General features: G+C 42.2%; 1 protein-coding gene across 1 annotated transcript in view; it reads right to left on the bottom strand.

The window, feature by feature from the left end:
- Positions 1 to 20,119, bottom strand: part of si:dkey-237h12.3 (teneurin-3) — a 99,958-nt gene extending 79,839 nt beyond the window's left edge. The window contains exons 1-3 of the mRNA XM_047021795.1: positions 19,649 to 20,119; positions 9,967 to 10,459; positions 6,247 to 6,522 (exon numbers count right to left, since the gene is read on the bottom strand). Coding sequence (XP_046877751.1) covers positions 6,247 to 6,522; positions 9,967 to 10,267 — 577 coding nt within the window. The 5' untranslated portion in view covers positions 10,268 to 10,459; positions 19,649 to 20,119. The remainder of the gene's footprint in view (positions 1 to 6,246; positions 6,523 to 9,966; positions 10,460 to 19,648) is intronic.
- Positions 20,120 to 21,807: the final 1,688 nt, after the last annotated feature.

Here is a 21,807-nt window from a genome sequence, read left to right as displayed (position 1 = left end):
GTATCCCATCCGAAAACTTTCTGGTTTCGGAAGTCTTTATCGAAAGTACGGTTTAATTATGATGCATTTCCTGCCTCACATACAGATGTATCTACACAAGTTTGCTCTTGAATGTTTAGCATAATGAAATGGTGAGTGAGTGAGTGAGTGAGAGAGAGAGAGAGAGAGAGGGGGACAGAAAGAGAGAGAAGAAGGGGGGAAGAGAGAGAGGGATAAGAAAAGAGGGGAACAGAGAGGGAGGGAGAGAGAGAGAGAGAGGGGGGGGGGGAGAGGGAGAGAGAGAGAGAGGGGGGGGGGAAGAGAGGGAGAGAGAGAGAGAGAGAGAGGGAGAGAGAGGGAGGGGGGGGGGGAGAAAAGGGAGAGATAGGCTGAGAGCAAGGAAAGAGCTCTCCACACGAGTGCTTTGGTGGAAGGACCTGAGAGGAGAGGGAACCTTCAAGACTCTAATGAGTTTGACAGTGAAAGTGACACCATCCTCCCTGGCCACTGTCATGTGATCACTCATCACAATGGTTCACCACTTCCTCCTTCGTGTGTTGACCTTTCTACCTCATGTAAAATGTGTGTGCTGAGTCTGTGTGTGTGTGGCGTAGCTGTGTGTGTGTGCGCGAACATTTTTATCTCAACACAGTATATCAAAGACGATCCTATCTGTTTGATGATGAAATTAAATCACCCAACCATTTGAAATACCACTGCATGCCTATTTCTTGCATGCATGTTCCCTCCCTATCTGACTCATCTCCATGTGACTAAACCACGTGAATCATATTTAATACCTGCCATGTCTATGATAAGATTTTTAAATCACTCTTCACCGCTTTAATGCTTCCATAAATTTCCATCTTATCTACAAGACATAGATAGGCCGACACACAGTCCTGTAATGGCTACTCAACAACTTTTATTTCCAATCAATATCTCAGCTTGTTGGGGTGGTGTTGTGACTGAAATAGGAAAGCCAACAGCAAGACGTTAAATCAGCATTGTTTATTTCTGGGTGTTTGACAAGACGGGATTCGATTTACTTTCAGGTTCTCGACAGCAATGACTGCTGGACGATGAAACAGCACGATGAAACTCTCATCGACTGAAAGAGAGATCTAGAAACCGGTGCTGGATTACTGGATTGATGTGGTTTCTTTTGTGGAGAGGGGTCATCATGATCAGGAATCAAGAGTATACAGCTTTGGACTTACTCACTGCCAGGCCACAACACTTGATTAACACCCGATTCACTGTAGTCCACTTGTATACCATGACCAACACTGGGTAAATGACATGGATCAATTACTGGAAAGTATTTCAAAGTAATTGAGTTGACACTTCCTGTAAGGGACTGCTCAATTGGTTTAAGAGCAGTGGAAGAGCTGAATCTAAGCCCCCCAGGTAGCAGACAGCAGTAAGAGAACACAGACAGCAAGGTCATTCAGCGCTGCACCGTTTGTCAAACCCCAGTTTAAAACACATCCACAAAAACAAGCTGGGAAAACATCCACTAACACTAACACTAGGCTCCCAGGATATTCAATAGTCAAATTCTAATACAATTACTCAATTAAACTGACTGATGAGAGGCAATGAGGCATTCTCTCTGGAGGACAGTTAATAGTATGGTGTGGTAATTTACAATGGTGGAGTAAATCTTAATCATAATAGCCTTTTCCTGGTCCGCGGCACACAACACAAGCACACCGATTGGTTTGCCGGTCTGGACAGAAAGGGTATGGTTCCATTACATTCTGCTCTCAAGAGTCCGACTGGAACCTAATTCAAAACGTGGAAGAAAAATCCCCCGAGGTAGACAATGGTGGAACATATAAAAATGCATGCATTGGTAATAAAAGTATTCCCTGCATTAGTAGAGTACAAATGAAATTGACTGTTCCTCTGGTGAAGAGCTAGGAACCTATTCCCAGCACCTCTGTTGTCTTGTACCGGAATAGAAAGTAGAAAGTATTTATGTGATGGATGATCTCACTGCCCGCTATGACACCTCGTTGCTGAACACGCGTCACATGGTGTCCCACATACTTCGCCACCCAGCAAAACCCTGCGCCAGCCCTAACTGACAGCACCGAGGAGGACCAGAGTGAAGGGGAAATAACGATGCAACATCAAACGAACAAATCGTCCAGCTTTCAGTTTGAAGGGATGAGAGAATGTTCCCACAAGGACTCAAAGAGACTCAAAAGACACGGACCGGCTCTGGAACTGTCTAGAAAGACGGGATCACTTGTGTCTCAGCCAGTTTTTGAGTTTTCCTCAAATGCATCACAGATGGTCAGACCCTCTGACCGAACGGGTTGATTTATTCCGTAGATGTTCGACTTGGCTCGTATTGAATTATGAATGTGATGAGGGAGTATATTTGTCTTCCCAGAATCAATAGACTGATTCCACTGTCACATCATGTGGCACGGATCTGTGACAGGAGTTTGACAGATAATGTGTCACTTTCACCTATTAGAAATCCAGCTGCATGTGTGCATGCGGGCCAGAAAAGATAAATAAAAAAGTGAGAGAGGTATGTTTGAGAGAACGAGAGAGAGACTGAGAGGAATAAAGAGAGAAAGAGTGGGATTGAGAGGGAGAGAAGAGCAAGAGAGAGAGAGAGAGAGAGAGATGTGAGAGAGATGTGAGAAAGGGAGAGAGAGAGAATATAAGGTGCTTTCATGCTCCATCTTTGGAGCAAGCTGTGCTATACTGCACATCACACTTCATCCTCATGCGATTCAATTAACCTTTTACTGGAAGGGTTCACACAAAAGGAGCTAAGAGTCATATTCCGTTCTAGAATTGGTGTGTAAAACTGCCAGGTAACCCAGCTAGCTGTCTCGATTGTTTGAATGATTCAGACTTATTTTGAAATCAGATTACTCATGATATGAGTCAAAATAAAAGAAACACCTAACACATCCCTTTGAAAAACAGCGTTCAATTTAACACGGTACTAACTGTATATATAAAAATACACTCGCTTGAACATGCTAGTCGTCCTAAACCAAAGGTAAACCGTTTGGGTTCAAAAGGACCGAAGGCAGGGACTGGGCCTTCCTGCTCACCTGGTCGAGGACGAGGAGCGTTGTCACAAGAGCGACATCTCACAGTCAATGTTGTCGAGCTTTCTGTCATGCCAGCGCGAGTGTGCATTATCTGTTTTATGACGTTTGACGCTGCTGATGAAGACTGCTGCCGTTTCCTCCGCCAGCGATGGGGCGGTGACAACGTTGAGAAATAAAAACAAACCGGGCCTAGCTCCGTTTCAAAGCCGTACGGTCATTCATGTTTAATGAGGGGTATGCACACAGTATTGATCGTGAGTGCACGGAAGCCAACCTTGGGGTGGGGAGATGGAGAATGTGTTTCCGTGGGTGCGTTCAGGACACTTTCAACTGCTGTTCCTCTGCTCTGACTCGACTAGGAGCTCGGACCTCGTCTGTCTTGGAAGCTCCTCTTCCTGCCTGCTCAACCTTGAGTGATGTTGTAACTTGTTTATTAATTGTAACTTGTTTAACTACATATTCTTATGTTTTTCTTCCCATTGGCACTTATTTGCTTTTCGCAATGTATGCTTCATGTTTTGGCTCAAATGTTTTTGGACCGCATTAAAGCGGTGAAATCTCGTTCTTCATAATCATTGACCGATGCACTTTTGTAAAGCTCTCTCTTGGAAGTCGCTTTGGATAAAAGTGTCTGCTAAATGAATAAATGTAAATGTAATGTTGACATTTCATCAAGGGGGCGGAATGTATCATTTATTGAAATGTCAATTTTATTCTCAATAAATCATAAGAATGGGCTGAACCACATGTAACATGGTGCGCTCTGTAGAGCTCTGTATATTACACTACTTCAGTGTAATCTATCTCAATTCACACTATGAGCAAGTGGAACCTGCCTTGATAAACAGTCCTGTTTATCAAGTCTCACTCTGATTTAATCCAGATTAATTAATCTACTTGGTTCACTGGCTAAATAAGATGTTGACACCCACTCAAATTTGGGTAGTGCTGAAAGGATGTTATTTTCTGTAGTGTAAAAGAAAAAACTACACAAAAATCCTAACTATTTGTTCAACTGAAGCTGAGCTAACTTGAATTGAGAACCCGTTAACAAAATAAAGGTGTCAACCTGTGTATCAATTCTCGGAACAGTTTCCAACTGTAAACCAAGGTCTTAAAAAAAAAACACAAAAAAAAACATCTTTAATCTTTGTCTTTTTCCTTGTCAGATCCAGGAGGTTAACAGTTGCAGATGCTATGCTCTATCAGTCTGCCCACACTCCCCTTCCCCTCTGTGTCTAACACTCTCCAGAACGGGGCAAATTAGAATGAAATATTGAGTTCATTTATGAATAAGTGGGGCTGAACGCCCCTTTGTCTGAGATTCAGAATGCATATTCAGTTGATGGAAACCTTTGGATGGGTCATTTCTCTTAGCTGCTTCATTAAATAGTGAAAGTCGAAAGTGCGATACTTCATGACTAAAAAAGGGGCCAAGATCTATGGCAAGGAGACAAGAGCTTTATAGATAAAAATGAAAGTCATGTTGAATATGAGACACGCACTCAATAAGTAATCAGAAACGCTTTGTTGGTTATCTTCAAAATGTCTTAATCCTTTGCGGTGAAAGACGAAGAAAAAAATATGCTAAGATACAAACTAAACAGAAGACATGGGAAAGGTCAAAGTTCCATCTTAAGTTAAGAAACAACAATAACAAAAATCCGGACGCCATTTCTGGGCCCTAAATGGGTAGTTACCTGTGAACAAGACGTTTACGGAATGTATTGTTTTTTCTTATGACTAAAATAATAGGGGGAATAGTGGGCGAGATAAGAGCCTCAGCAGGGAGTCAAACTAACAAGACCCAATCAACAGCCGCCCTCCAGACTCCTCCAGAAGAGACTCCAAAGGAGAGAGGACGTGGGGGGCAGGTCGCAGCGCGGAGGAGAGCTTTTTGAAGACAGCTTCTCGGTGGCTTTTGAAACTCTGAGATTGGAGGTTTGGTTTACACAATGCTTGTCTAGATATAAATAAACAAATAAGAAAAAAACATGGCTGCCAGAAATAGGGGTTGAGGAGATGCCTGCAAATTGTCCGTTTGGTTGAGCGGCTTGACTCTAGTTGCTTTGAATTACATAAAAAACGGAGCTTAATGACAATAGGAGAAAAAGGATGGCAGGTTTCCGTTTTGAAGGCAATCATAAGTAACACTATCATTGCCTGTGATCACTGTGTTACAAATTAGTTCCCACAGTTCTGACAGCTACTGAAAAGGACGTTTTTGATCGACTTTAGGTATTATATCACAATGGATGAAGTCCACAAGAATTCCCTCACTTTAAAGTTTGACACCTTGATTTGTTTAGTGAAAGCATGAAATTAGGATGCATGTTATTTTGATGGTAATGGCAAATAAGCTAAACAGAAAAGTATTTTTCCGGTCTCCTGCATATAAATGTGTCACAACAAAAAGGCAAACAAACGGATATGCATGTATAAATTATTCGTATAAATTCACTTATATAAATAATAACACAACATCTAAATATAATGCAGTGCTTTCAATTAAATCGCACTAGACTGACAAGTATATACACACTTGTATACACATCAAACCGACTCTGTGGTAACAAACACAAAGAGAATACATTCAATATATCTTCGTTCAAAGCACAATCAAAAACATTATTGCTTAAATCACTGTAACACTTTTTTGTGAATTGTTTGAGGCACCAACAATCTGCTTTTAAGACTACCCCCACATCTCCAGTTTCAGGTTTTGTGTGTGATCAAATTTGCACTTCAAACCATTGAACCCACTTAATCAGCCATTGTGCATGCTCGTTGGACCACTGTAGAATTTCGATGCTTAATCTCTGACAGAAGCTTACAATCTAGCTTTGATTACTCACTGGCCTGTGGGGAAACTTTATCAACCTCCCTACAGAGGGGCCAGGTGACCACCCGACGCTCAATTGGAAGACCAAATTCCTTTCCACCGGAGGCCCTGAAACACGCCTTTGATCCAGAGAAAGCAGTCGCACAGCTGGCCTCACCAACCCGCTTGTTACACATACGGCTTTCACCAATCATTTTCTATTTCCTGTCGCCCATCCAGGCCAATCAACCTCTGGTCTGCAGTTTGTGTGTGTGTGCGTGTGTGTTTATTTACTCGTCTTTGAAAATATTTTCGAATATTCCACATGCATGAAAAAGCGTAAAAAAGTGTCAGACTCACCGATCTCGGTGTCCGATTTATTGTCCATTTCCGTGTCGGTGAGGGTGAGGACGGAGTTCGAACGGCTTGACATGCACGAGCTTTGGCCCGACTTAGCCCCCCTACCCCAGAGATCCATGGTACGTTCCAGGGCTGTGGGCTCATGGTTTTCTGTGGGGACTGTTCCTCTAGTGTAGCTGCCTAGGGGGTGTGACAGACCTGTCTCTGGGCAGAGTGCCAAGCCTCTGCGAGAGGATGGTTCACATATCCCAAGTTGCCTCAATGAGAATGCCTGCCCTGTGAAAACATAAAACAGGCAAGATTAAATAAGACGCTTCTTCCCAAAGTCACATTTTGATCTTACTCTAAACATGTCGGTTAAAAGCTGAGACATTTTTATAAACTGTACCAGGGTGGAAGGTTTTTGTTCATTTGTAAAAGGCTGAACTTGAGGTCACTCTGAATCAAAATGTATCGACATCTTAACATTTGGCAAGAATTACCTTTGCTTAGAGGTTATATTGGTTGACTTCTCGTTGAACCCCAATACAGAGCATCAGAAAACAATATTCTTTACAGGATTGTACTGATTTTACAGAAACTGAATTTTGAAAAAAGCAAAACACCATTTTGGCTTTATCCTATCACACAACACTGTCTAGTTGTCATGGCGAAACTGGACTTTTAAAGTGGTTATCAAATAAAACGTCAAGGTTGGATTGAAAATGTGTATTCTGATGTAAACAATGAAATTTAAAATATTATATCTCATGTCAGAGTAACAATAATACCGTGGATGGCGTATTTCTTATATATATATATGTGTATATATATATATATATACACATATACGTATATATATATGTTTATATATAATAACCGTGATAGATGGACAGTAGCAATGTAAACTTATCTGACTTTATCCCGTTTGACGGATATTATCAAGTAAATACAAATGCTTTGGTCTAAGGCTTTCTATGGTATGTTCTTCATAACATTTTATAATGAATTTGATATCAAATACATTTTTTGAAAGACCCAATGTGCAAATATTTAGATTTGTGCTTTAACAGAATAATAGTATGGAAATTATTGGAAAAGTAATGTATGACTGTAATTACAAATTAAATTGCTGTATTCCTGACATTTTGTCAAATAATTCAGACAGAAAAACAAGACATAAAACTTTACATTTGTACTTTTGGACTATACATAGAAAATGTACAGTAAAATCAAGCATTATACAATCATAGTGTGCTATACTGTACGTAACAGTAAAGATAAATAGGTGCTGGTAACTGATATGATTTTTTCCTCTCGTTTCAGAGATATCGAAAGAGAGGGCAAAATTATATAATTACATAATTATAATGTAATTAATATACATTAACAATGCTAATTATAGCAAATATATTTGTTTTTTTATCTGATAGGTGATAATAACACATCAAATACTCTTTCAAAATGAACCATGTCATTATAATCATTATTTTTCAAGTGGGCGCCAATTAACAAAAATCTTTGTGAGTTTTGGAATGACATTGAACTAAAATGTTTATGAGCTGTTCATAGATAATAAACATTCCATAAAAAAAAAAAAAAATTAGGACGTAAAAAAATCACACAGGTTTTTTATACAGGTCATAAAGTGAGGTTGTTTTCTAGGTATGTTCAAAAGCCTGCAGATGTGTGGGCGATTGATGGTCTGAATGTCGTAAAACGATGACTACTTACTCAGCTATACATGTCTATAAAGCCGGGAGAATTTCCACATGCTATGGAAACCTGTGTTTCCGGGTTGAAAACTTGGATGACTGCAAATTTCCTTCTTCTTAATTCGGATAAAACCGAGGTTCAAATTTTTGGTCCGAAAAAACACCGAAATAATTTATCCCATCTAACCTTAGACTTAGACGGCGTCAAAGTATCTCAAAGCCAGCTGGTAAAAAATCTGGGAGTCACAATGGACCCAGACCTTTCATTTGAGTACCATATTAAGCAAATCACCAGAACAGCATTTTTCCATCTACGTAATATTGCCAAAATACGAAAATTCCTCTCAAAGGATGATGCTGAAAAACTAATACATGCTTTTGTTACGTCCCGATTGGACTACTGCAATGTGTTGTTCTCTGGCCTCCCAATTACCTACCTAAAAAACTTACAGCGGGTGCAAAATGCTGCTGCTAGACTATTGACTAAAACTAGAAAGTTTGATCATATAACATCGACTCTTATCTCTTTACACTGGCTCCCTATCCAAGCCAGAGCTGATTTCAAAGTTCTACTACTAACTTACAAATCTCTGCATGGATTGGCACCACTGTACCTCTCCGGTCTCCTTGCACCCTATTGCCCCGCAAGGTCTCTAAGATCTCAAAATGCCGGCTATCTGGTAATACCCAAAGTTAAGAAAAAAACTGCTGGAGGTAGGGCGTTCTCATATAGAGCACCTCTTCTTTGGAACAAATTACCCATCTCAATTAAGGAAGCTGATACTGTCTCGGCATTTAAAACTAGATTAAAAACGTTCTTGTTTAGTCAATTCTATGATTGTTAAAGGGAAGTATGTGTGTACTTTCTATGTAAACCTGGGGTGTGTGCTTGCCTATGTGTGTATCACATGTAACTTTTACATTTTAATTATAGCTTATGTTCACATTGCCCAGCTAGATGTTACAAATAAAGTAAACCTGTTACTGTATATTGTAAGTATTATTATTATAGTTCCGTTGCTGTATATTGTTACTGTTATAGTTTTTATTAATAGTTGGAGACAACGGGGGACTGGTTGTTTTCATCCTTATTCGTATAAGTATAACCTACTTTAGAGTTCTTTCCCCTGGAACAGATTTCATGTTCCAACTGAGGGGGGCTGTCGTTGTTTTGGTGTGTGGGGCTGCATCAAATACCCTTTTTGCTCTGTTAAATTGCTGCACTAGTCCACACTTGACCGGTGGGGATCTCATTCTATTATGACTGTAACTGTTAGCTGCTCCTGGCATTCTCTAATCCCTGCTCTCCTCTCTGTCCCCCCCCCACACATTCCCTGTGGTGTGGGGGGTTTGAGCTGTCAGGACCTGCTTGGTCGTCGGTCTGCCTACGCTGAACCAGGTCGTCACCCGGAATCCAGTCTCCATGACGGCCAACAGCGAGTTTCCCGGTCCCATCCAACGTCTATAAAGCCGAACAATGGATTTTGGTGTTTCAAAACCCATTGACACTGTATGACTATGTTTAGCTTGTGTTCTGCTCCTCTCTCTTACCAACCGTCTCTGGAGGAGGGGATCCCTCTCTGAATTGCTCCTCCCAAGGTTTCTTCCATTTTTTCTCCCGGTGGGAGTTTTTCTGGGAGTTTTTCCTTGTCTTCCTTGAGGGTTTAGGTTGGTTGAGGGGCAGTTCTATGGGCGCATGTGAAGCCCTCTGTGACATGCTTGCGTGTAAAAAGGGCTATACAAATAAATTTGATTTGATTTGATTTGACTACTTGGGAAACTGGGAACACATCCCTTTAGGGATGCGACACTCTCAATCATTCAGTTGGCGAACACCAGGGGAGGTCATTAGGAAACGTAACTCGACTCTGCTTCGCAATCATTGATTTAGTTTACTTCGTTTTTTTTCTTCCGGCAAAACCAGTCCTCCCTGCAAAGCTACCATGTTATTATTTGGCATTCGGTTTGTACATGCTGTCTGTGACCTGTCGACCCACTCTGATCTAAGTGTAAGGACACCACTAACCTGGTCTGGTGTAGTCAATGGCCTCTTTGATCGCCATCTCCTGGATCCTGCCTCCAAACAGCATCTGGGACGGGTCATGGTCGTAGGCCTGGATGGTCTCGCTGGAGCTGTAAGACTTCTGGGTAGGCACCCGACAGGCCTCCTTGTCTCTGTCGGCCAGCAAGGCGGTGTAATGGCGTTCCCTCTCTCTGTCTCTCTCTCTGTCTCTCTCTCTGTCTCTCTCCCGTTCTCTCTCCCGTTCTCTCTCCCGTTCTCTCTTGGACAGCGAGCAGAAGGGCCTGTGCTCCTTCAACTGTTCCATGCTGCCCGCATGCTGGGTCTCTCCCCGCTCTCCTTCTCTCCTTCTCTCCCTCCTGGACGCTCACCTCTGTGGATGTTCCCCCACACAACCTTCCCTGTCCGGAAGAAGCCTTCTCCTCTTTCTTGTCCTCCTCCGGCCGTCGGCTAGACGGTCCTGCACGCTCTCAGTCCTGTTCCAGAGCTACCTGGCCAACTGAGGAGAGGGCAGAGGGAGACGAAAAGCTCAGATAACACTAATCCGGCCACTTAATCTTCAAAAGCTCACATTCACCCCCCCCAACCCCCACCCCCTCCGCTTCAACCTGCTACCCCTAACTCTTGAAACCCCACCCGCACTCGCTTACATGCATGAACTCCCCTTAAGAAGCAGATCCTACCCCCCCTTCCTCCTTGTTTTTTATTTGATTCTTTGAAGCCATGTTTTCAGACTATAATTGTCACAAAAAGTATCGCTCCCTTCTACGACAACACATTTTGGTTTTGAAAACTGATGATTATGAATGATTTTTGTAATGAAAACCTTTTTTTTTTTTTTACTTGAAACTGAGACAGAGGGGCTGAAGAGAACTCTTCTAATCCGTCCCCCAAAAAGTGGAGGTGGGGTGCCCTGGCGTGAATCTCAAGTGTTTATAACAAGTCGTCTCCACTGCCTACAGATAGCCACACTTTCATGTCTGTCTGGACTGAGCTTGGAAACTGCTGAGAAAAAAGACCCATCTTTCCCCGTCTGAAATCTCCAAGCTATAAAATTGTTCCACGAATGTATGATAGTATTAAACAATATGCCATTAGCCCCGGGAGATTTTCAAAAGTTTATTTTCTGTTTCAAGGACCACTGACGATTCTGCTGACAATTTTTATAAGTGTTGTTCGGTTCCAAGATGCGTAATTGTTCATTCAGACCAAAGGCGCAGTCGGACGATGTTACGGCCAACAACCTTGACATTCTACTTTCAAAAGCTCACACAAAACCTCCCATTAAAACCCACCAAACACAAAACTCAAAAGACAAACCACAAACGGCTCCTCTACACAGAAACAGACAAACAAAACCACTCTAGCTCAGATATCGGTTTGTAGTAAGAGACGCAACCAGAAACCTGCATCACTATGCTTCCTGCTTCTGTCTTACACTGTACAGATATTGGGGACCCACGGCCACTAATGCTAACACCCTTCGCAGGCCTGTGCAGATACCCCGCTAAATCCTTACGCAAAGGTCCATGTGTGTCGAGCCGCGAGCCCCAGCTGTAGAGAGAACGAGATTAGTGTCCTAATCAGCTCTAAGCCCCCCAGGGTTTGTCATGTGGAAACATTGCGGAGGATGGATTCACACAAAGCAAGGTGAACGACCGGACAAGTTCCCGTGAGGACTCTCCTGCTTACCTCAGAGGCCCTGACGCCACCCTGCACACCACACCTTCCCCGGCTCATCAAAATGTCTTCTGTGAAGATGGATCCCACACATGGGAGAACTGTGAGGACACCAGAGGGATGCTTATTAGAAGCTCTCGCTGTATAAAAGCTTCCGAAGCTCTAGAGGGAGTCTGGATTTGTTGTGCTGTACTTTGATGTAAAAGTTATATCCAAGGATAGAGCCCACTGCTCTGTATGGATAAGAACAAAATACAATTTCCCTGCATGGTTACTGGGCAGTGACTTGCATCGCATGAAAAACTGGCCTTAACATAAATCCAACTCGATTCAAAGTTGTATTGTACACAGAGTCTCATTAGTGGCTATTAAATGGATGGGTTAACACCTACAGCGGGAACTACCGACCAAGCTTTGAGGTGTTTTTCCCTTCAAGAGAATCCTGCGTGTATCTTCATAAATGTCACCTGGTCTGTACCTGTCACCTTTGATCACGCCGGCAATACGAGACAGCCAGTCACCCATGACCTCCGCTGAGAAGAAAGCCGACTCTGCAGAATTAGCGGTACGCTGGGGCCTATTGGGCAGCCAGTGATGCACGGAGGAGACACTTCCTGATCCATGTAGTGTGGCGTGTACGACTCCCTCGCTGGTGGCTATTGCGCCCCTGACACATGGTTTGGTCGCTACTGTCCCAAATAGTTTGAAGCGCAGAACAATAAAATGTATGTGCAGTAGGGCGTATAGGAAAGTAGCTGTCATTGCACTGTCCACTGTGGTTCGGGGCACAAGGTTTGTGAGTATGAGGTTGGCTAGGAAGACTTCAGGATCTGTAATGGACTGGACTGTTGTACTGACAGAATAACTGGACTGTAGTCCTTAGTTGTCTTTCCCCCGCCTGTACATCAAGCTAAAGATTCATATGACTAGAGTGAACAGACCTTGGAGTCTAATAAAAAGATTTAGTGAGGAAGCTTTGTCTCTTAATTTTTTCGAACAAAAACATGAACTTGATTTCATCTGAGGTTCTTGACATTCCTGACGTTAGCACAAGGGGCAGCAGCCCTCCACCGACCTGCTGAAACGGCAAATCTTCACCAGGCCATTGTTTGGTAATTACTCTCCCTGCTCTAAATATTAACTCCCACCCTCTGACCCCCTCGATCTGTAAATAACACCAATAAATCTAGTTGCTAGTCGCAGCTGTCGCATCTCTCCATCGTGGTGACTTACACAGTTTGGCTGAGTCCACCCCCACCCACCCACCAAACCCACCACCGACCCACCCAGCAGGCCTCTGTTCTCTCTTTGCTGGCTTCTCTCTGGACAGGAACAGACGGTTCTTCTTCACAGACAAAGTCTTGAGAGTAGTGATGGTGGTGGTGATCGGGGCCGTCTCCTCTTAACACAGGCAGCTCCGCCGACAATAGCATTGCATAATTCATTATGTAGAGTCACTCTCCTCATCTCCCCTCCTATTCTCTTCTCTCTTTATCTCTCTGCCCTCCTCTGCTTTTCCATCTTCCCTTCTCTTTTCTTTCTTCACTCTTTTCCTTTCCTTTTTCTCCCCTCTCTGGCCTTTTCTCTACTTTCCTTCTTCTTCACCCTCTTCTTTCTCCTCTCCCCTAATCTCCTCTCCTTTCTCCTCTGCACTCCTCTCCTCTCATTTCTCCTCTCCTTTCTCCTCAGGAACAGGGAGAGGTGGAAGCAGGGCTGTCTCCCCCAGAAACTGCCTGTTTCCCTCCGACACCCGTGGTTCTGGACACACAGACGTGTTTGTCTTCAAGTCACTGCCTGAGCTCTGCACAACATGGCTGCTATCAGACCTAGACTGTTCTGTTCTTTATCACAACAAACACCCCCCACTGGTGCTCCGGGTTCAGGCCTGGTGATTTACAGACAATTTGATCAAATCAGGGTTCAGCTGATCCATGCTTTTATACATTAGCTTGACAGTAATCACAGCTGAAAAGCAGGTACCAACAGACCAAACTGGACTGTATGCCAAAAGTCTCTGATGTGACCATACGTTTCCAAGCATCGCAACAATCACAGTATCGCAGCAATCACAGTATCGCCCCAATCACAGCGTGTGTGTGTGCGCGTGGTGGTGCGTGTGTGTGCTCGCTCGTGCGTGCGTGCTCAACACAAGCAACCTAATACACTTCATGTGTGCTGGATAAATCTCAGTTAAAATCCAGCAGCAGCTACATCGTTACTGTAGTTAGTGAAAAATCAGCCGGCTGAACAAAGTAAGACTGGAGGTGGACAATCAGATGTTGTTCACTGGCAGGTCTGAGAACACACCCAAGACAACATTTAGTCATTTAGCAGACGCTCTTATCCCGAGGCAAGTAGGGTGAAGTGCCTTGCCCAAGGACACATCGTTTTTTTCACAGCCGGGGATCGAACCGGCAACCTCTCAAAGCTTCTCAAAAGCGTATTTATTTTTGCCTAGTTTGTCTTTAAAAACCCAGCTTTCTTTGTCATTCTCCAAAGTGATGTTACATATTCTCCAGGGGTATAAAAATAATGATCTACTGTGCATAACAATCACAAAGTCTGCATATGTCGTTTACTTTGTTTACCATTTTTCTAAGAGTCAGGATACTTAAACGAAAATATTTGTAAATTCAACAAATCCCTCTTTCCCACCAAGAGACTCATCTGTCGTGTGTGAACTGAACACAAATACAAAACAATGGAACTACCAGAGCAGCCAGTCTCAATGCAACAGAAGCAATTGCTGTGTTATTGCGCGCAATAACGACAACATAAAGCGTTACTTTCACCTATACGTCAATATAAATCCTCTCCAAAGAAAGATGCAAATAGCATGTCCCCACACCAATTTTGAGACTCTCCATTCTACACCAAACCACACTGTTTCAGACCCAGTTCACTTGACACTTATTTTTTACACACAATCATGCCTGCAGTTCAGAATCCCACACACTCTACAGTTTTCATCTCCTCGTTTTTATCAGTTGGGTTTTATTACGCCTTCCAGAGTCTCAAGGGTGATGAGTAACTCCAACAGCTACTTAATTTATTTTAGACTTGTGCAGACGCCGAAGAATATCTACTATAATGTCAAATCGATTAGGCTCGCTTGCATGAATTGTCTTTATAAAATCTGTGTGGATCTATACTATTGTATTTGATGGTAATCAAACATAATGATAACACTGAACACTGCAGTGAATGAAATGTGGTTTATGTTAGGCTAGTATAGTAGCCTCAATGCCACAGCCCACACAGAAGGCCTTAAGCACTAATAAAGAGCAAAGAGGAAGTCAGGTTCACTAACAAGTCCCCTGTCCATTTAATTCTAATACATTTAATAAAATCAGGACTTGGACCTTAAATGAACCTTAAATTGAAAACATTATTTCAGCGATACCTGGCTGCATTATTGAGTAGCATAGTGAAGCTTAATCCAGATTGCTCCAAAAAAATGTAGGTTACATTTTTGTCAAACCATCTGTTTTGGAAGCCTCAGTGATGAAGCAGAGGTGCATGTTGATGGTCATAGCAAAAAACACCAGACATAAACAAACTCTTAAAATGGATGAAATAGGAATTCAAAGAGAAGCGAGATGGCGTTTGCTTGCATCCACATACTGGGGGCTGGACACATTATATTCAAGTGCTGACTCTGTAAGTATTTTAAATGCGTCTAGAATGTTTATTTCGCAGACTAAACCTCCCCCTTAGCTCTTGAAATGATGATATATTATGACACAGAAGTTGCATCCTATAGAAAATCTGCAGAAGAGCATAAACCGCTGAAAATGATGTAAAAAAGAAAACCTCGACAGAGCAGATGCTGAAAGATGGTCTGTACTTCACAGAGACAGGCTCAAAACATATAAATCTGGGACAGTATCTGTCATAGGGTTGTGTTTGCACTTAACAGGGAGTAATGAAATTAGAATGAATTTTCCATTTTACAGCCATGGGCTCTAAACATAAACCTAACAATAGATAAAGAAACTAGAAGGGTTTTAATTATTGGTTGTCAGCATTTTAGGAAATGTGGGTCACAATGACACACCATCAGAGACTGCATGCCTTAAAAGATCAAAATCCATCCATGGCAGCCGTAGTATTTCAACTACATGCGGTGACCGTCCAGCTCCTGAACACAGTCACACAGCCACGGACCCATGTTTCATTCCTCCGTCAAAGGCGCAATTTTCACCCCCCTCACCCTTATGCCTGATACTCAATATTGTCTTTCCCTCACAAAAAAAATTCACAATACATTTATTTGGCGGGGCGGGGCGTTAAGAGAAACAGAAAAACAACATGTCGAAAGAAACTAAAGTTAAAGTGTTACGGGCTGGTCTCGCTGTAAACGAGTGAGTCACTGCCTCGAGTCACTGCCTCGACTTGGCCTTAGCGTTGGTGTTCATTGCCCGGCAGACTGGGGGCTTAAGCGTCACAGAGGTCGAGTCAACTGAATTATTGAGGCCTTCAACTGGCTCCATCGACAAGCATAGCTGACGCGTAACGTCCCACTGGGCTGTCCACGAGCCACAAAAGACCCTGACCTGAAGGTCTTGGCAGGTCCCACACTCTCAGTGAAAGTGTGCACGGCCTAGCGTTGCACTGTGTGGTGTTGTGGCACAACAGTAATAGATCTGAGGATTTGATGCTTGAAAAGGACTGTCATGGTCTGTGAAAAGGATAGATCGGAAATGTATCGTTGACACTGAGAGACCAATACAAAGATTGTTGAAAAAAAAAAAATCAAATGTTGTTGCCTCTTTTTGTAAATAGTTTTTAAAAACAAACACCACTATAACGTGTGATTCTCGTATCACAGACTAAAAGACAACGCAGGACAACTGCTGCACTACAACAGATTTTGCTGAACCTCCAGTCTCCCTGTGAAACAACTAAAAGACACTTTTGTTTGTTTCAAACCCTGTCCTGTATCTCCAGCCTTCTCCTCAACCCCTTTGTGAGAAGAGCCAAAAAAAAAAGCTAAAGCAAAGCATGCTGGGATATGAATGTAAATCCGCTGGTTGAAGGGACGGGCTCCAGAGTGAGCAGTGTGGTTCCTGCAGCCTGCAGTCAGCGGGGTACCATCCTGTGGCTAATCGCAGGTGGCTTTCAGCCCAAGCTGGATAGGCAGAAGTGAGTGAAAAAAAGAAACCAGAAGTAAAAGCTGCAGAGCTTGCAGCTCAGCGACCATACTGGAGAGACGCCTCGATTCCATCATGAAACAAGCACTGTTGTTTTCCTCCATTGATGTGTCCCAACACACCCCTTCTCATAATCACAAAGTGTTGATTACAATAGCCATGAACAGCTCAAACCCAACATGTCACAAATCAAAGTGAAACCATTACATTTCAGAGAAAAGACCAGTTTTATAAACTTCAATATCATTAAGAAAACACGTAAATTATGCAAATACCTCAACTAGTATCGAGTTCTTGGAAATATCTATTTATACGTTACCACATCAATGACAGACTGACATAGATACCAAGTCATACAACTAGAAAAAAGTTATACGTTCAATTTTAATTATTTTTCCCTTAAAATCACAACAACAAAAAGACATAAATTTAGGGTGCTATTTCACCCTAGCAAAACACCCATGGTAGCTAACTGGCCTAGCTCTGTACTTTGTGTCTTATTCTGAAAAGCATACTAGTCTAAAGACCATGGGGGCCATGCATCAACTTCTGTCCTCACATATCTGTGCCATAAGCACATTTTCAAGAGCATGCAATCCTTCTAAATCCCTGGGTGACAATCAAAGCAAAATTTGGCAACTTGCAAGAAAACTTACATGAGAGTAACCAGATCACCAGCCAGAATGTGTAATTATGACTTGCCATATTTTCCAAATCTGCATTGTAACAGGTGAAATGTCACCTTTGTCGTTAAAGGTCAAATCAAGGGACAGTTTCCGTCAATCTGTCTATTAAACAAGTTTCAAAGGCCACTGTGGGAGTCAGTCTAAGTGATTTCCAAACACTTTCTGAAATCCTTGCCTCAAAATGTCAGACATCTTGTTGATGACAGACATTAAATTCAGAAAAACTATCATGACTGCAACATCCAACTGGGCTGACAACAAACTAAAACAAAACTAAATCTTTTTTCCAGCTGTAAAATCACGTTTATTTCGATCATGCCATTACAGTGCAATACAGATGGTGCCTGCGTTTTAATAACAGTGGATTGGAGACAGCAATATGCAAAGTAAATATGACATAAAACCAATATGCTGAGGCCAGGACTCTTGGGCAGTTTGACAGGCTGCATTAACCTTTACATGTTTGCTTTAATGTGTTCAAACATCCATACAAGTTGCCACATCCAGTGTGAAATTTCAGAAGGTCATTTTTTGAACAACCAAGACGATTGGCCAGTATGTTATGAGGTGAGGTTGTGAATATGATGGAAATAACCCTAAACTATTTGATGAGAGAACTGTGTACACGATTATTGTATCCCACACAAATATACTAACAATGCTTCCATCTTGCTTATCCTATCCAGTTGTTGAAGATCGACACAGCCCTCTATAGTGTGAGGGCTAGAAGGTTTAATTGGTTTTGGTTATACAGCTGTACATGAATGAGACAATTACTCTGTATGTAATTACTTACAATAAATGCATTGTAATTGCTAAAATTAATAAAAAATACTTCAAGCTTTATACCATATGAGATTGCCTTGGGTATTACATTGTCTCCACATTATCAATACATGTAATTGCAACCAGTGATTAAAGGATTAAAAGGCAATAAAGTTTGTAGTCCAGGTATTATGCCTCATGTATGGGCTGGTTTAGGCTGAAACTTCTCAGCGATAGATACAAGGGACACATTATATATGTTTTGATCCATTTTCTCGTGGGCCATTGTTCTGTAAGACAGTTTTCTGTGCAGAACATATTTTACCACTGGTCTGACATCTCACTGGTGCTGTGCCAATCTACATTATGAAATGTTGAATATATGTTAGACTGTCATTGAGAATATATCTACCTTTCAGTCTGCCTTGACTCTATGTGATAGCACGTTACAAAAATAAACTGTTTGGAAGCAATCTACAAAAATAGGATTTGATTAGCTTGAGAGAAAGACTGTGGTCATATTCAAAATGTTTTAATTTACCTTGATTTGTTCTAACTCTCAGTTTCATACAGAGAAAGAGCTTGATTACCCCTCCATTATAAAGGCTTGCCTGCATGATGATGTAAGAATGTAATGATCTTGTTATTCTCTATTCAACTTAATCAATTCCTTGTGACATTATTTAATGGCTTTTGGTCAAGCTGACCCCATGATGCTCTTATTATAAAAATGGAAATGTAAGTACTCAATACAAGCCCTGAAACTAAACTAATTGGAACAATTTGGAACTACGGAGATGCTTAAGGGAATTGGAGGAAAAATGTAAATGGCGTTTTGCAATATATTCTGTCGGCAAATTTAACGGTATTAGCAGAATCTGTATATTTCCGAGGAGAATGATGAGACAATGACAATATTTAATCGAATGTGCAGTGGACCATTTGCCGGATCAGTAAACTTGCCCCAACTGTGTCAAGTTATTTTCAGTGTCAAATGTTTATGACATTGAGCGTTATCCCTGTTACAAGCGCAGAACTGAATTAACTGCAGCAATATCACACGTGCACTCATCAAAAGAACAGTTATCTATTTAGCCATGAGACAGGTGCTAAGATGACTAGGTATGCAGTACTTCAACATAGGTAGAGTTTTACGACGCACTTGCAAATAGCTCGGAATTCATGGAGAACAGATGTCAAAACACGGGCTGGCTTTTGACAATCAAAAATGATTGTCTCATATTGCTATGCTGCTTTCTCAAAAAGCGTTTTGGTCTATGCTGCAATAGGCGTATTGGTTTGTGAAAAAATGTTTTCTGGTAGGCTACGTCTTTCTTTAGTCGGGTTGTTAGCACGCTAGCTGACTTTGTGAGCATAGAAAATCACTTTCCTTTCGCCTCTTACCTGGTGTTAACTATTGTAATATCCTTTGTCGGTGACCGCAGTGAAACTTAATGTTGAAACATCCAAACTTATTAACTGCACCACAGTTTCGGCAAAAGACTAGGCTACTCTTAGATGGTAGTTAAAGATGACAAAGAAGGTCATAAATAGATATTCCGCACTCAAATCTTCAAATCCTTCAGAGAGAGAAAAAAACCCTGTGCCAGACTGTCTTCGGGGGTAGATAAGTGGCAGATGACAAGCCGTCTTCGGGCGAAATGCTGTGTGGTAGGCTACAGTTCAGATTTCACAATTGAGCGCCTTGTCAGATAAAATGTGCTGCTGCCAAAGATTCCCTCAAATCATTCCGACCGCTCAGGGGTGTCTCTGAAAACCTGCCCACTTTTCGTCTCGGTCGGACTCCCGTCGTTCATCATAAACTGCAGATACCCAATAGGCTACAAATTGGGATGAGAGAACGATGTTCGACACGTGCTGGTGTTTTTTTTTTGTCCCGAGCACTTGTAAGCAACGGAAATACACCGACGGAGTCTCGGCATCCACGAGGGTATGGGGTTGTGTTCATTTGTGTTGGACTGCTTCATGGGTCGTCCTGGCTTCCCTGCAGTTATCCCTTGGAGTACAGTTAAAGTAACCCACCTCAACGCATTACACGCGAGATTTCACAAATAAAGCGTATTTACTACAAGTAGCCTACATTCAATAGCGTACTGCAGATAGTGCGCTAGATGCTGCATATACATATATGGAGAAAATATAAACGTAGCCAGTATATGGCTATAAGCCACACATTGAGGTTTAGGTCGAGTATCACATCAAGTGTCTCCTTTTCCAACCTGCCTCAGGACACTTACAAATTATCTGATGACTGGTGAGTCATCAAGATAAGGTCAAGGAGATCCCCATTTAAATATGACCTTGTACATGGATCCTTTTTGTTTGGTATAATAGGTACATTATAACAGATTTTCATATTTCAATATTAAATTAAAATATGATCAGTTAAAACTATGATTGCTGCATTTTGGTGCAAACGCCCTATCTTGATGAGTGTCTTCACAAAAATAATCGCTTGGCCCCTGGTAATGTGTCACACTTGCCAAGCTTTTACCCAAACTTGAATATATAACCTGCTCATTGATGAAATAAAAAGAAAAAAAACACAGGAACGAAAAAGGACTCCTCTGATGTTCTTCACATGATAGCATTATGCTACCAACAAGGGGAAATGGACACTCATTAATTACAAAAGCATTGGCCAGCTAATCCCTCTAAAAAGCCAACTGGAGGCTATGGGATCCATGCTCTCGTCTTCTAAAAGAGGGAGCCAGTCCAACATTACCAAAAGCAGATCAGAAACTCTGAGCTGTGGTTTGCGGCCCTACAGCTCCATAGGGGGCCTGGCCATTGCAGCTCTGACTGGGCAGTTTCTTTCTTAATCCCCCTCCTGAATTTCCCCCACGTCCGACCGCATGCTGCGATGAAGTTATCACGAAGGACAGCTTCTCTGTCCTCAACCAGTCCCAGCCCTGGATCGGTATTATCCACACAGCACATCAAGAAGCAGCCTCCATCAAATGGCATTATCTACATGAAAGGGAACTGCCCAACAATCTATCTCCAACTCTGCCATTCAATCTTCATCCAAGGGCACACAAGAGAGAAAGGAACATGGAAAAAGAGGAGGGGAGAGGAGAAGAGAGGAGGGGAGAGGAGAACAGAGGCGGGGAGAGGCGGGGAAAGGAGTAGAGAGATAATTCTTCTTGGAACTATTGTAGTGAGCAATCTACTATTTTAGCCTACTCTGAATTGCGATCGTGTTTTCCTTTTCCCCCCGCAACCCAACGAATTTACATGAAATGATGAAAGTGTTTATAGGTTTTCCAGGCAGGAGAATGTGTTGAAATTGATACCTGTTCTCCTGTAGAAGCTTCTTCAGCTCATATAATGTATGGAAACATCTTGTATTCAGTCTTTATAAGAGGCAACGACCAACAACCCAGGTATCCGGTCCTGTTAAACTACTGTGCCTATATGGGATCCGTTACTTAGACATATTTTAAGAGCATTATCTTTAATAAGCCCTTTAATTCAGCTTTGGTTTGGCCCAATGCACGTTGCTGTAAACACATGCAGTCTACTGTGCCCTCTGTTGGACG

The sequence above is a fragment of the Hypomesus transpacificus genome, chromosome 1 (genome assembly GCF_021917145.1).
Source record: "Hypomesus transpacificus isolate Combined female chromosome 1, fHypTra1, whole genome shotgun sequence".
NCBI lineage: Eukaryota > Metazoa > Chordata > Actinopteri > Osmeriformes > Osmeridae > Hypomesus > Hypomesus transpacificus.
Note: the sequence above shows the minus strand (reverse complement) of the source record. Positions and strands in the feature narration are given on the sequence as shown.